The 14,448-nt window shown below is 30.2% G+C and overlaps 3 protein-coding genes across 9 annotated transcripts in view; 1 reads left to right on the top strand and 2 right to left on the bottom strand.

The window, feature by feature from the left end:
- mnd (L-type amino acid transporter minidiscs) overlaps positions 1-7,237 on the top strand; it is an 80,204-nt gene extending 72,967 nt beyond the window's left edge. For 2 of the 5 annotated variants that reach the window (XM_034328695.2, XM_034328694.2), the window contains exons 6-8: positions 1,605-1,754; positions 4,604-4,781; positions 5,101-7,235. In XM_034328695.2, coding sequence (XP_034184586.1) covers positions 1,605-1,754; positions 4,604-4,781; positions 5,101-5,162 — 390 coding nt within the window. In that variant the 3' untranslated portion in view covers positions 5,163-7,235. Of the gene's footprint in view, positions 1-1,604; positions 1,755-2,587; positions 4,563-4,603; positions 4,782-5,100 lie in introns of those variants that run through there. The other 3 variants (XM_076688362.1, XM_034328692.2, XM_034328693.2) reach the window with 3 other exon arrangements.
- Positions 7,238-8,329: 1,092 nt separating this feature from the next.
- On the bottom strand, positions 8,330-10,565 carry LOC143305326 (ubiquitin-conjugating enzyme E2Q-like protein 1). 2 transcript variants are annotated; one of them, XM_076688378.1, is made up of 3 exons: positions 10,246-10,565; positions 9,594-10,001; positions 8,330-9,305 (listed from the first exon to the last, which is right to left on the bottom strand). In XM_076688378.1, exons 1-3 carry the CDS (start codon positions 10,495-10,497, stop codon positions 9,177-9,179), a joined length of 789 nt encoding a protein of 262 aa, XP_076544493.1. In that variant the 5' UTR covers positions 10,498-10,565; the 3' UTR covers positions 8,330-9,176. The 2 variants fall into 2 exon arrangements, with proteins under 2 accessions (XP_076544493.1, XP_076544494.1); XM_076688379.1 differs by having other exon boundaries at positions 9,166-9,305; positions 9,542-10,001.
- A 147-nt stretch (positions 10,566-10,712) lies between these two features.
- Positions 10,713-14,434, bottom strand: LOC117606341 (transmembrane protein 231-like). Of its 2 annotated transcripts, none has more exons than XR_013062208.1 (6): positions 13,412-14,434; positions 13,182-13,345; positions 12,915-13,037; positions 12,637-12,844; positions 11,151-12,263; positions 10,713-11,015 (listed from the first exon to the last, which is right to left on the bottom strand). XR_013062208.1 is itself a non-coding variant. In XM_034328702.2 (6 exons), exons 2-6 carry the CDS (start codon positions 13,548-13,550, stop codon positions 12,001-12,003), a joined length of 897 nt encoding a protein of 298 aa, XP_034184593.2. In that variant the 5' UTR covers positions 13,551-13,722; positions 13,824-14,434; the 3' UTR covers positions 10,713-12,000. The 2 variants fall into 2 exon arrangements, 1 of the variants encoding a protein (XP_034184593.2); XM_034328702.2 differs by having other exon boundaries at positions 10,713-12,263; positions 13,412-13,722; positions 13,824-14,434.
- Positions 14,435-14,448: the final 14 nt, after the last annotated feature.

Genomic DNA, 14,448 nt, shown 5'->3' with positions numbered 1-14,448 from the left:
ATTTCCATAAATTTTGCATAATAACAACTGTTGTCAAGAACGAGTATTATAAAAAATCCATTAATATCTCGAAAAAATTGCATGTTCATATAGTTAAATGTATCTTCCGCGAATATGGAAATTTTACGCCTATGCAATTTGACCGCTGACTTTTCAAGTTACGGATCCCTGGAGGGGATTAGGAGGAGCGAACGCACAGTCCCCTTGCCCCCCTGTCGGTTTAGTTTGTCGGTGCTCGGCAATTTAGCTGCAACGAACAGTACAGGGTGATTCTCTCGCCTAGTGTACTCAAAGGCAATGCCGCCACACCAGTATAAATGGGCCCAAGCTCTCTTCTGTCATCGATGCCTCGACAGGGGTGCACACAGTTGCAGTATGCACCCTCATCGAGATACCGATGACACAAAGGGGCTTGGATCTATTCATACTGGTGTGGCGGCATTTCCTTTGAGTACACTAACGAGAGAATCGCCCTATACGTATATGGGGTCTCCTCTACTACATCGTCATTTTCCTTGAGAACGCCTACGAAGACAGGTAGCAATCCGGGGAAAGAAAGGCCTATGGCGACGGTGAAAAACCCGGAAATCTAGGGAAGCTTATGTGGGCGTGGGAGTCCAGGCTATCGCTATTTTTGCTGGAGAAGCCTACCATGCTCGGTTCTGTACATTAGAGCATTTTTACGATATCTTATAGTTTAGTTATATTTAAAAATTTAATTAGGTTCCGAAAAATTCTAACTTCAATATTTCAAAACAATTTTCAGTACTTTCGAGTGTCGATTTTTTACATTTTATTAAAATATAACGTTCTGAAAATATCTCTTCAAATTTTCAAACTAAATTAGTGAAAATTAAGAATGATATTAGAAATTTATAATTTTTCACTATTTTTTTGTAACGTATCTGATTTGTCAGCTTTGAAATATAAAGCAGCATCTATAATGTTATGTTTCTTAAATAATTATACATATAGTATCTCAAAATAAGGCTAGTTAAATACAAAGCTAAACTAAATTTTTTTGCTGATCTATGTTTTTTTCCAGTGATAACACAAGGATTAATGAAAAAAACCACATTTAATATTTCTTTGTATTAAGTATTTGGCATTTCGCTCACGATATTGTGTGAGCAGCAAAGAACGTGTTAAATATTACACTTCTCGAATTTAGTAACAATAGTTAAGAAATTTATAGAATAGAAAATATTACAATTTAATTAATTTATTTTTAAAAGCAAATATTTTTTATGAACTTTAATTTCTAATTCAATTAACTTTTTATATTACTAAATGTAAATTCCATTTATTATTTAGTAATTCTTAATAGAGTAATTCAGTTATGAAAATTTTAAACCACATTCGTAAAAATAAATTCATTAAATGTAATGAATTTAATTATTTAGTTTAAGAATCTACTTTTAGTTTTGTTATAAAGATTTTTTATGATTTATGTTATTTGAAAACAATTTCGTATTGGTATGGAAAAAAATAATTAATGTAACTACTAATTGTAAGCAGCAAGCATACAGAATTAATTTTTTTTTTCTTTCGCTCTTATATTCGAACTATGGTTCGAAGCGCTAAATTATAATTTCCGTTTCTAGTGCATTATCACCCTGGCACTTCTGATCATAGAGGATGTCTACGAGCTAATCAATTATGTCAGCTTCGTTGAAGCTTTATTCACTACACTCTCCGTATCTGGTCTCCTCTGGCTTCGTTATAAAAGCCCGGATCGTGAACGACCGATAAGGGTATGTTTCGGAGAATTTTCTTTTCTTAAACCTCGCATACTAAAATATGTTATTTACTATAATCAGCTTGCTTAGTACGCTATTTTCAAATTAACAAACTAACATTTGATGTTAATGCAGTGATGTTAGACGGGATATTTTTCCGCGCATGCGCATTGAATGTAGTATCAATGAAGTAGTCACTTGCATAAAATGAAGGTCTTATAGTGCCCCCGCATTTAATCTTTTTTAAATTATTTAAAAATGTTGAATTAATCAATTAAAATTGAAAAAATTGATTGGAAACATATAATATATATATATATATATATTATGCAACTTATGAGTTTAATTTAATTTATATAATTTACAATTTTATAATAATAAATATTATAATAAATATAGGGGGAAATTGCCGATATCGTACTAGTGTCCTAAATCGTACCACATTCAAATTTTGCTTAATGTTGAATGGCGGTACCAGCTAGCAACATCTTTTATAAGCTAAGACATATATATTCCTATAAAACCTTAAATAGTGTATCAAAATCAATTACAGTAGCTGTTCTAACAAATTTGAAAAAGCAGATCAGCCTAATGTAAAATTTTAATCATGTTGCGCTTGCGCTGTCTCTTTTAAAAATAATTTAATGATATTTATTTTTACACAAATATAAGCCTACGTTTTTATGTGCATGCGCCAATTTTCAAATTATGTTAAAACTTACTTATAAATTAAATAAAATAAAATTATAAAAGAGCCGGCGAGTAGCCTAAATCGTACTGCGGCGTAGTTTCCCAAATCGTACCAGTACGAGTTAAACAATTGATCAATATTTTAGATATTTTTTTAGGTTATAGTTATGTCAAAAAGAAAGTACGGACAGTGAAGTGCAAATAACATGAATAAGGCTATAATAAAACACACGTCTTCAACTAGTGCATCTGCAAATATTTCTGTATCGCTTAATGAAGAGGAGTGGTTCTGCAGTTTGTATAAATAAGTTCAACTTGAAAATATAATACAATGTTTAAGGGTACATGAGGCCTGTGCAGGCGTGTCAAAAGCACAAAATGTTATTATTGTCCTCAATGTTAAATAAACTCAATTTATTATTTATAACTCAGGGATAGGATGTTGGAAACCAACCAGTACAATTTAGGATACCGGTTGCCAAAATCGTACCTTTGTATCATTTTTTTACTAATACATGTAAGACATAACAACTGCTTTCAAAATGCAGTTAACGTTGTCCACAGGTTATTTAAATGATATTTTATAAAATTGCTCAGCTAAATTCTCAAACAGACATACCAGAGCTTCATATTATGCATAATATCTTAAGTACAGTAAAAGCTGGATATATGCAACAAACATTAGGACCCAGACGTTGCATATATCCAGTCGAGGTGTCGATTCTGGGCATTTAAACGTTGCATATATCCAGCCGAGGTGTCGATTCTGTGCATTTAAACGTTGCATATATCTAGCCTTGGTGTCGATTCTGTGTCCGTACAAATCGTTTGTACCGTGCCGCGATACCTATTCTACGTTCGTACACAACATGCGACGTGTTGCGTATTGCATGTTGCATGTTTGATGTATCTTTGGCCTGCCTTATACATATGTAGCCGAGGTGTCAACTCTATATTGTTTATAAATATAATTCAAACTATATCGTGTTTGGTGTCATTGTAATCAGAAAAATCTCACAAATGCGTTAGTAAAAGTATCATTAAGAAAAAGTTAAAAATAAAAAAGTTTTATCGTTCAATTAATATTAGTCACACCGATATTACGGTCGGATCATATTACACGGTTTCCTCGTCGAGCGGCTCGGTTTAGCTTAGGGGGATCCCCCCAAGTGGAGAGGATAGCGATGTTGCATATATCTAGCCAAACTTTTGTTGCATATATCCAGCTTTTACTGTAGTACGATTTCGGCAACTTCCCCCTATGCATATATGGTGTTATAAGATAAAAAGGTGATGATAAGGTAAAGATCCTGTTACTGCCCAGTGCACTCCCTCTGCAATTCTCGGGTCTGTATCACCATTACGTGTACACCTACGTGTACTTACATTGTACGTCATTGTAACCATCATTGTTACGTCACAAAAAGTCGCGCATGTATGAAGAACCTATCATATCTATCACTGTATTATTGTTATCTACTAATTTAAGTACATTGATACTTGTTTCCAATTTCACATTTAATTTGAAGAGCCCTATTAATACCTCAAACTAATAGTAGTACTGAGGAATTATCAATTTTATGTTCTATTAAAAAAAACAATGTTAAAGTTACTACTAGAATAGAAAAACTCTTATATAATTATTTTTATTTTTATTATTGATATCGAGTGAAACTAAAACATAAGATACTAATACAGAACTGCCTCGAAATAAGCAAGTGGCTCGGGACCGAACAGTTGCTTATTTCGAAGCAGGTTGCTATTCGGCTTGACTTTGTTCAAAGAAAGAGACTTCAAACAAAGAAGAGGGGATAGCGAGTTGCTTATTTCGAGGCAATGCTGTATTAGGTATACAAATTAATTTGATGCCTTTAACATTACGCCTTTTTAATTAACATTTCGAATTTAAATATTTCCCCGCGCTTCTATGGATCTGAAAAGTGGCATCAGAATATGATTTTAATAATCATAGTTACTATGACTTCTAAATAATAATTCTTCAATTAAGAAAGAAAATGCGCCGAATTAATTTATATGCCTAATACTGATAATTTGTATAGTTCGTTTTAAGATAATGTGAAATTAAATTAATTAAAAATAAGTCTTCCATACATGTAAGAAAAAAGATGATTCATAACATTGAATTATTAAAAAGCTATCGTTTTCAATTACAGGTCTCAATTGTGTTACCAATTATATTTTTCGTAATCTGTGCTTTCCTGGTTACATTTCCTTGCTATGTGTCACCGTGGGCAGTTGGAGTAGGAGTGATAATCATTTTATCTGGCATTCCCGTGTACTGGATCTTTATTTATTGGAGAAAGAAGCCCAAATGGCTTATAATGTCGTCTCGTAAGTAACATTTGTAATTTGTTATTCAATTATAATTTTAATTTTGCATGTACACATGCTGAAGAAGCTTCTTTTTAATATTATTACTAATATACTGACAAAGAACAAATTAATCCCAGGGCGACGGGCCACAGAGAGAGTACCGATTTTAATTTAATATTTTATGTCATATTATTTTCATTTTCTAAATTTGACACTGTTCAACAATAAACACTAATTGCTATAACAAAAAAATTAAAATTCAATCAATAATGCCAATTAAATTAGGAATTAAGTTTAGTACTAAAAACTAATAAAATTATTATTGTTTTTGTTGTAGATAATCTCAACATGGCATGTGCGAAATTGTTTATGTGTGTTCAAGAGGTGAAAAGCGATTGATCGTTAAATGCCTTTTTAATGTTATATATATTTAATATTAGTAGTGCCTTGTAAGTTGACTGAAATTTCGCCTTACAAGTTCACACACACATACACGCACAGATAATTGGAGACTTGCAATTTGGTACTGACTGCATGGAATGACGTATTTAAAATAAACAAACGTATGATATTGCAATAGCCAGGTGCCGCCATTACTCGGTGTTGGTTTTTAAGCGTTATTTCCGTAAAGATATAAGAATAAAATGTGTGAAAGAGCTAAAAGAGCAATATCGCAATAAAAAGAAAACACTGCCATACGGGCCCCTTATCTGATCGCGCATGCGCATTAATGCAATAAGTGTAGCGTATGTTATGATACGCATTGTGTAGGTCACACTAATGTATTGTCATATTTAGTATATATTTGTATACAATTCAGTTTTAAATTTTGTAATTTATCGTATATTAAGAAAACGCAACTCCCGGGAATTGTGAAGCTTTTATATTTCCCACAGTAAAAATTTTCGAAAGATCGCGCGCAATACTACCAACGAACGAATGCGCATATGCGATTAGACAAGGATACGAAATACAAGGAACCTTTATGTAATATTTTCTTTCTATTCCATTTTACACACTACATATTATATACTTGTCTTTATGGAAGAAGCATACTATATGGCATGCTCACAAATATGGTCTCGATCAATTATCGAAACAATGGTGTAATTTCAAATGAAGTAGGCACAACATTCCAAGTAAACATGTGCTGTTTTATATTGAATGCATATACATACACAGTCGCTACCACGATACAGTGAGGTTATAAAATCCTTCAAAAACACTTTAAGAGAGCTGCAAAAGTCTTACAACACTTTAGAAGAACTAATGACATAAAATTTTATTTAGAACTGCATGAAGAAATGCATTGACTGCTGGTTCTTAAGGGTTTAAATTATAACCCTGCCATGCCCTGATGACGATTATTCATAACGAATGAATCATGCGTGATATTCATTGAATAGGTCAATTAACGGATTCACCAGTTACATACAATAACGAATTATACATATATATTATAATAAATGTGTTAATTTGGTAAATGTATTCACATGCAATGAAAAAGATTTTATTAAAACATATGTCGCAGCGAATATATGCAGTCTTAAAACGAATACATTTACTAATTATAAAAATCATAGGCAGTTTATAATTTTTGCTAAAATCTTACATAAATATTAGCTGTAGGATATAATTCAGGAAATAGAATAGGAAATAATCATTATCACTATCAGATTATGGCGCTATTTTTTGTATCCACTGAAGCGCGGGAAAATATTTAAATTTACAATACATACACGTATTGACTTTGAAGTGCATGTATTTACTAAATCTTACGCTTTTACAGTGACATATACATCGATTTACAAGATATAATATGCATCTATTTTAAGTGATTTATATCATGTTCAGTTTTATTTTAAAAAATCTTAATGAGCATCCGTTGTAGTATAGGAAAAGCAATTGTGTAATCAATATTATTTAATTTTTTTAAATTTATAGTTACAGTCCAGTGGATAGTTAAATGAGATTGATGTGTATTGAATACTTTTGTATATATTCATAATTTAATATTAAAAAAGAAAACTAGTTCAAGCCATTACTTAAGAGTTTGCTTCAACTTATGTTTTAGTTCATTTTATTAATATTTATGTTATTTAGTTATACCAATTTAACACCGAAGAATACTTTGCACTCTTAATCGGAATTGTTTATCGTATTTTATAGATAAATTGTAACTGTTGGACCATAAAACTGCGAGAAGTATTCATCTTGCAAAATAAAAAAGTAAAATTGATTGACAATATATCAGACCAATACCAACGCACAACTTGTTTAAATCATGATCATGTTTTATTTCAGAAATTTTGTATACACAATTCTTCAAGTAACTTTTGTTGTTTTATAAGTACTTGTAAGTATTACATTCAATACATGCGCATAATATTGTAATATACATACTATAACCATATGTATTTAAACTGTTTTTAATTGTATATACAATACAAGAACTTATAAATTATTTATCATGATTCATATTAATAGGTAAACGCATTAGCATTGTTGATAAATCAATAATAGTAATGTTTCTGTCATATTGTTTTTTATTAATTATATGTATAAGAAAAAAAATGGTCTAATGATATATTATAAGTGTATTCATATTAATACAAAATCTTTTTTGATACTGTGCAATAGCGTACAATTTATCTGATCAAATTATGCATTTAAAAGTAAAAATATCTTAAGAAATACTGGGTATCTTATAGATAACAAGAATGTTATCAAATATTTATAGTTTTATAGTTACCTGTACATCGTCATAATTTTCTAGCCTTTTTTAAATAAATTTTTCAAATAAGTACTTTCCAAAAAATTACAATTGAAAATGTGTTCAAGAAAATAACGACTGATAACGTGCCTTATATCTATGTTGTGCGAATAAAAAGAATTTTCTAAGAAAATTTTTCATGAGAACTCACATTCTGAGATTATTAAACAAATAAGTATTTTTTATCAAATTTGGTACTGTTAGACAGCTCGTTATTAATAGTGTCATATTCTGGGTATGAATATGTTTGTTCGTTTTGAACAAAAAAATCCATATTTTTAATATTATGTTTTAATGGTTTTTTCTTCAATAGTCAGGGAAAATTCAATGATTTTATATTAATATAGAAACAGTTTGATATGTTCGTGGTGTAATTATGATTACGTATTATTGTCACTACATTGTCAGTACGAACTATTAGATTATACTAATACTTTTTTTATATCGTAAGTAATGTTTAGAATTTGTAAGATACTGATTTGCAAAGTTATAACTTGGTGCATAACTTATTTCATTTATGAAACTAAAGTTATAAAATAAATACGGAGGACATAGTATATTATTGAGAAAAACATAAACAATGAATATTACAATTATAGGTATAATAAACAATATATTAATGCAACAAATCCTTTTATTTAATTGCTAAAATTTTGTTCTAAATGAAACAAATTACAAATGAGATTCTTACTGGGTATATCTTAATGCTTCGATACATTTACTTTCAATAAATATGTATAAAATATTGAATAAATATTGCAATATACATGTAAGTATTTTGAATAATTTACAATAAGTACAGAATGTAATACATGTTGGTATCAGTATACTAAGATTATTGTAATTTTCAGAACATTAGAAATTACACTACGTTGTACTATGCAAAAAGTTGAAAATAAAACTAATAATTAATCTTACTTTCCTTATTAATTGGATCATTGCAATATAAAAATTGTGCATGTTTCTATCGTATCGTATCTCCGAAAAAATAAAGTTCCGATGAAAAAATATTGAAGGCTACATCCTTTTATTTTTTAATGTATAATTATATGTACATCAATGCTGTGTCGCTTTAAAAAATAACAAATTTAATTAAAGATTATCTCATGATATTATAAAATATAAAAGAATGAGTATTATTCTCCATACTTCAGTAATAACCAAACTTGAATATATTTTGTAATAATAATTATTTATTCTTCAAAGAATGAAAGATGTAGCCTTATAATACAGTAACAAAACATTTACAAATATTTTTAAGTAACTATTCAAAGATTTCAAGACATTTGATTGACGGTGTGTTTATTATTCATAACAATGTCATGGCAACTTTACAATAATCCATTTGTTACAAAACTGACAAATAAATTACTAACGTCATAGTAATGAAACAACTATAATCTTTACCGTAAATGTTTCAAACAAATCAACAGATTTTCAAAATTTCGCTACCGCCTCTTATTCCTTTCTTGAATATTGCACAATCAGTTGCTTACACAGTAAATAACAACTGTGATACAATGGCATGATTCTTCAGAAAGGAAGAACAATGTTACTTGTCAAATTTATTCTTGAAATCAGCACGCAGCGATATTTTAAATAACAATCAAGTCTTTCGTTCATTAGAGTGATTTGCAGGATTAACCCTCTGCTAGTGGCGGCGTAACCCAACCGTACTTTTCATGAGTTTTTACAAGACTCCTGAAGGATTCTTCAGCAGAACGTCTATTAAATTCTTTGTTCGTCTTCGATTTCCTTGCCACACGCCCCTAAAAAATTGAATAACGTTATAAATACTTACTTTCATTCTTAAATGAATTGGAACGTGTAATTAAAATTAACTGATTAGTGGACAATATAAAAAACCGATTTAACAAGTGTATAAAATTCAACGATAAAACGTTCTAACATTTATTATATTAATTTCTCAATACAATACTTAAAATATCTGTGCGTGTAAACTTAAATTATATATCTTAATTTAATTTAAAATTAATGCAATCACTTTTGATAAATAATACTGGAATACAGATGATTTCATGCTAAGATGATTTCACCTGGCCCTTAACGATACTAGCTGCAAACTGTGTGATGACAGCTTCAATGGTATATGCACTAGCCCATCCCCTCGGTGTAAGAAGTTCCATACAAATAGCGCCACCCTCCATTACAAAACCTTTCTCGATTCGCGGAGAAATAACACGCATAAAAGGTGGTGCGAATGGAAAGTTCTCTGGAAACACCACATGGAGAAGTATATAAGGTATGTTGAGTTCTCTCATGTCAGCTGCTAGTTCACTTTCTGGATCAATTTTATGCAGTCTCACGTGCCATTCAAATAAATTGTCATTGACTAGTTCTGCAGTGAAGGTTGACTCCAATCGATGCTGTGTTCTCTGGATTTCGCTGAGCTCCTTCATCAATCTACGCAAACGAACCCTTTTATCTGGAACTGCAATAATTCCCTAAAACATGGAAAAATATTAACTACTATCTCAATGATACATATATACATTATTTGTATAATCAAATAATTAGTAAAAGAAAAAAGAAAACAAACTTTGAATAGCATTAATATTAAACTAATATTTACATTTGAAAATTAATCAATCGTATCCTTAATAATTACAGTTTTAGTATATCTGAGTGCACATGGCTTTTGCTACTATGACAGTCAACGTAATAAATTGAAAATTAATTTTGAAGTACCTGAGCGGAGCTGCCGGAAGATTTCTTTGATTTGAAAAAACAACTCCCATGACTGGAATTACTGGCACCCGGGTTATCCGACAGTGCACCATCAGCTGGTGTAACTGCGTCAGGACGATGGTGTCGACTTAAAAGCTTCCTCGATGGTGAACTCGTCGAGCTACTCGCTCCGTCTTGTTCCGAGATTTTCTCGGAGGATCGGAAAAACTTCCGAAATGCTGCGACTACCTTTTCCTTTGATCTCGTAGACATGATTCTTCCAGTATCTTTGACGCGATGTGTATCAGCGTAATATTTATAACATTTATTTAAACTACCCAATGATGATTAAGAGAGATGATTAAGAGTGATGATAATATACAATTAAATAAAAGAAATTTGAAGAATTCTAATACTACTGTATTCGAATGACAAAAGTTCAAGCATGCTTTTTTCTTTTGTTCCAATATTATTTTCAATATTAATAACATCTCTTACGAGATGATACCAATTTGATATATTAAGGCATTCAATACATATACTCAATTTATCTTTTATGAAAATAAACACGAGCAGCAACTTAATCAAATCTGACACTTGTAGTATTAAAAAAAAACATCGCGCTGATTACATTTTTCAACAGTAAACAAAAGAAAACTGCGCTATTTACTACTCAAATTGTATTATTTACAATTTTTCACAGGAAGCATAATATTTAAATATCCCCTGCTATAGCAAAGTATATAGATATTAATTTTCACTCTTCACTCATAAAAGAATGTTCTTAAGTGCTAAAATAAGTTATAAAATATATAAACGTCAACAATATGAAAGAAACATGTTAAAAGTGTCAGCGAAAAATTCAGTACAACAGCAGCATCCGTTGCAGCCTCAGTACCATTATCTCTTTAAATCGCATTACTTACCTTCTTTTTTTCACTCGACTGAGTTATTCCGGGGGAACACGTTGAATCGTTTCGCAGTTCATTTTAAACACTATTAATACGCGATGCTTTGTAACTATCTTTAAGAATAAATGCAATTCATAACAGAATCGTGTATCAATAGCGAGAATAGAAAAAACGAAACCTAAAAACAACGTAGAACACAGCGCAATCTCCAACCTCATTGAACTGGTCAAGCGCGTAGTTTGGAAGAGTTGCTGCTTCCAGGGCCGTCTTACCAAACGACTTTCCTTTACCATTTTTGCGTTCGACGGAAAAAATCAATCGATTTTCATTTTTTTCTTCTTTTTAATGATCTTTCCTCTTTGTTATATAAATATACTTTTCTTCCTTTTCGTTTTTGAATACAACTAGTCATGGAAACTTGTTTGAAGAAATCATTCTCTTTATAGATAATAAATTAAAGGAACGCCATTTAGTAACTTAATCGATTTAAATGAAGTCTTATTAAACGTAATTCGCACTTATCTATATATTTTCAATAAATGAAATGTATGCATATACAGAAGATGACAGTATTCTATATATGCCAGAAGATACTAATTAAATTGAAAATTATAGAAAAAATTTTACATGAACCCCTGTTAAATATAAACAGATTTAACAATTTAATATCGACCCGATTTACGTATTTGATATCTAGTGATATTGAATTGTGTGAAAATAGATTGTAACTAAGTGAGTACTTTAGCATATCTACATACTTTAACATCCATCAATGTGTAAAATTTTTCTACAACATTTTACAAGAGTTTTGTTACTTTGAGAATTGAATGAAATAAGTCTTATTTTAAGTGTATAAAAATTTTTATTATTTTTCTCTCCATGGTATTACAACGTAACTGTTCAAATATCGTTTTGAAAATAAGAAAACCATCGTATGCTTCACTATGTAAGCTAAAACAAGAAGGCAGGATAAATACTGAACCCATGCCCATTTCAATTCCTCCCAAAAACTGGGTTGATAATGAATTAAACTGTCTCTATAGATTATTTCTGCGCAAACAACTACTGTGTTTTCACTGGAACGACCTACTTGCTTTGTTACATATTCGTTGTTTATTTTAGCTGCAACTAAAATAAATGTTTATATTTCAACTAAATTTGAATAAATGACAATATTAAACTTTTTTAAGAGCAGTAGTTTAAAATTTAAACCATTAAATGGCGCACAATATTGGGACAGTGGTCCAAATTTTAAACCACTTCCATTAAATTTTATAGCTGCAAACATATTATTCACAATTCAAAACCACCTTTTAATTAGTTATAATTATGTGAACAACGTTTAAATCAACTTTTTTCTCAGCAAACATTATGTTTAAGTAATAAAAGTATTGGAAAATTCACTTTTTCTTAAAATAAATTTCAACTAAAATTGTTCTTCCCCCTGGGGGTATCTTTTTATCAGTTTTCTTGCCCCTAAAAGATTAAAATTACTACTAACATTTTCTATTAGCACTTTGCAAAAGTAACTCTGCTAATGAATAATGAGCCATTTCTATGCTCTGATTGTAAGTTTCATATAAACCTTCATTGGTAAGAAGGCCCTTTTGCTGTAGCATTAAGTCTCCATAGAACTGTACTTTCTGTACTTCTTCATCCAACACATGAGCAAAAAGTGTAATAGACTCAATCGTTACTTCAAACAATTGCTGAAATAAATCAATAAAATTAACACTTTGAAATAATACTCGAAAATAAAAACGTAATAACATATTTTACCTTTAATCGAAAATTAAAAAAGAGTAAAAGCTTACAAGATCTAACAGGTACGTTTGTATAAAAATGAGCCTCTAATTTTAAAATATCCTTTTTACCATCAGTATTTGTATCTATTTCTTGAACCTAATTTATAATAATTATACAATAATTAATACACATGTTATGTATACAATAATTAATATACATGTTATGTATACATGTATTATGTACACATATAATATAAAATCATATATATAAAATCATTTATATATAATGCGATAATAGAACCTTCACTAGTATGCAGTCATCTGTAATTTTATTATCTTTGTATGTTGTAAAAGTCGAACAAACTATGGGACTAACATTGTAGCCTCTGTCTACTAATAATAAATATTTATAATTAAATAATACATCCGGTCTTTCTATGTATACGCGATTTTTTAATGAGAAGCCTGGAAATTATTAATAATTTTCAAAAACAACGTAAAATTATTATTATTAAACAAATTAACACCTACCTCCTGCATTGTAGATGATAAAAAATGGTGTAAGCAACGATAAAATTGTGATAAACAGTACAATTAAGAAACTAAGAGAACATAGTTTACTTTTGTATTTATAATGAACAGAAGTTGAAAAAATTTCAATAACTGCCATGATGACGCGTTACCTAGGCAATGCTCAAAAACATACATTTATAAATATGTACAGCATGTATGTACAGTGGCGGCTCGTAGCTAAAATTAGTGGGGGTACTGTTCCAGAAAATTTTTAGCCTTTGTTTTAAAAAATAATTTTTAACAAAAAATACAACCGACTTCGAAATGCACTAAAAAGTATGAAATAATTTATATTTCATTTATACAAATACCCAACCGCTATTAATAAAACCTATTTATTCGTTAAATAGTATATTAAATACATTTCAACCTTTTCGGAGTCGGCGCAAAATTAAAAATTTTTCTTCTACTATAGGAAGATCCTAGTTCAGGCGTCGATAACCTATCAAATCGTTATTGGCAGCATCGTATACATATTCGGGTATTTTTAATTTTTTCTAATATTTATCTTGTGTTATTTTTGTTATTACATATGTTGCGAGTCCGTTTAGCGGAAATAGGTGAGCTCCTGATCACCAAGTAAATTATCGTTAGCAACGCTCATTAATTTAGTCCTTGATTAACATTTTGATAACGAAAAACCGATTCTCTTCTACTGATCGAGCTATATGATAAGGAATCCTTGATAACAATTTGATAACGAAAAACTGATTCTCTTTTTACAATTTAATTGTGACATACTTCAGCCACTACATTCAATTTTCTATACAACCCAATTCACAATTGATTCTGCTTCGTACAGCCTAGATCACACTTTATTCTGTAGCTATGTTTGCTTACACTGGCGAGGATCGCAACAGTACGCTTTTTGGCAGAGTGATCCTACTGTTCTTTCCTATACTGACTTTGTCACAGACGCAGTTAGAAAGGAGACGCTGAGACAGCATAGGGTATAGACGCACGGGAGAATAAAAGTTAATTATGTATATCATTAT

The sequence above is a fragment of the Osmia lignaria genome, chromosome 1, assembly GCF_051020975.1.
Source record: "Osmia lignaria lignaria isolate PbOS001 chromosome 1, iyOsmLign1, whole genome shotgun sequence".
Taxonomy (NCBI): Eukaryota; Metazoa; Arthropoda; class Insecta; order Hymenoptera; family Megachilidae; genus Osmia; species Osmia lignaria.
This window is presented reverse-complemented; position numbering and strand designations above follow the sequence as displayed.

Excerpts from the sequence above, each read along its gene's own strand:
- LOC143305326 (XM_076688378.1), bottom strand. The coding sequence starts at position 10,497 with ATGTCTACGAGATCAAAGGAAAAGGTAGTCGCAGCATTTCGGAAGTTT. Across the intron at positions 10,002-10,245 it reads CTTCCGGCAGCTCCGCTCAG|GGAATTATTGCAGTTCCAGA; the intron begins GTACTTCAAAAT and ends TCCATGTTTTAG. Across the intron at positions 9,306-9,593 it reads CTAGTATCGTTAAGGGCCAG|GGGCGTGTGGCAAGGAAATC; the intron begins GTGAAATCATCT and ends TCAATTTTTTAG.
- LOC117606341 (XM_034328702.2), bottom strand. The coding sequence starts at position 13,550 with ATGGCAGTTATTGAAATTTTTTCAACTTCTGTTCATTATAAATACAAA. Across the intron at positions 13,346-13,411 it reads TATCATCTACAATGCAGGAG|GCTTCTCATTAAAAAATCGC; the intron begins GTAGGTGTTAAT and ends AATAATTTCCAG. Across the intron at positions 12,264-12,636 it reads GCAAAGTGCTAATAGAAAAT|TTGCAGCTAAAATAAACAAC; the intron begins GTTAGTAGTAAT and ends CATTTATTTTAG.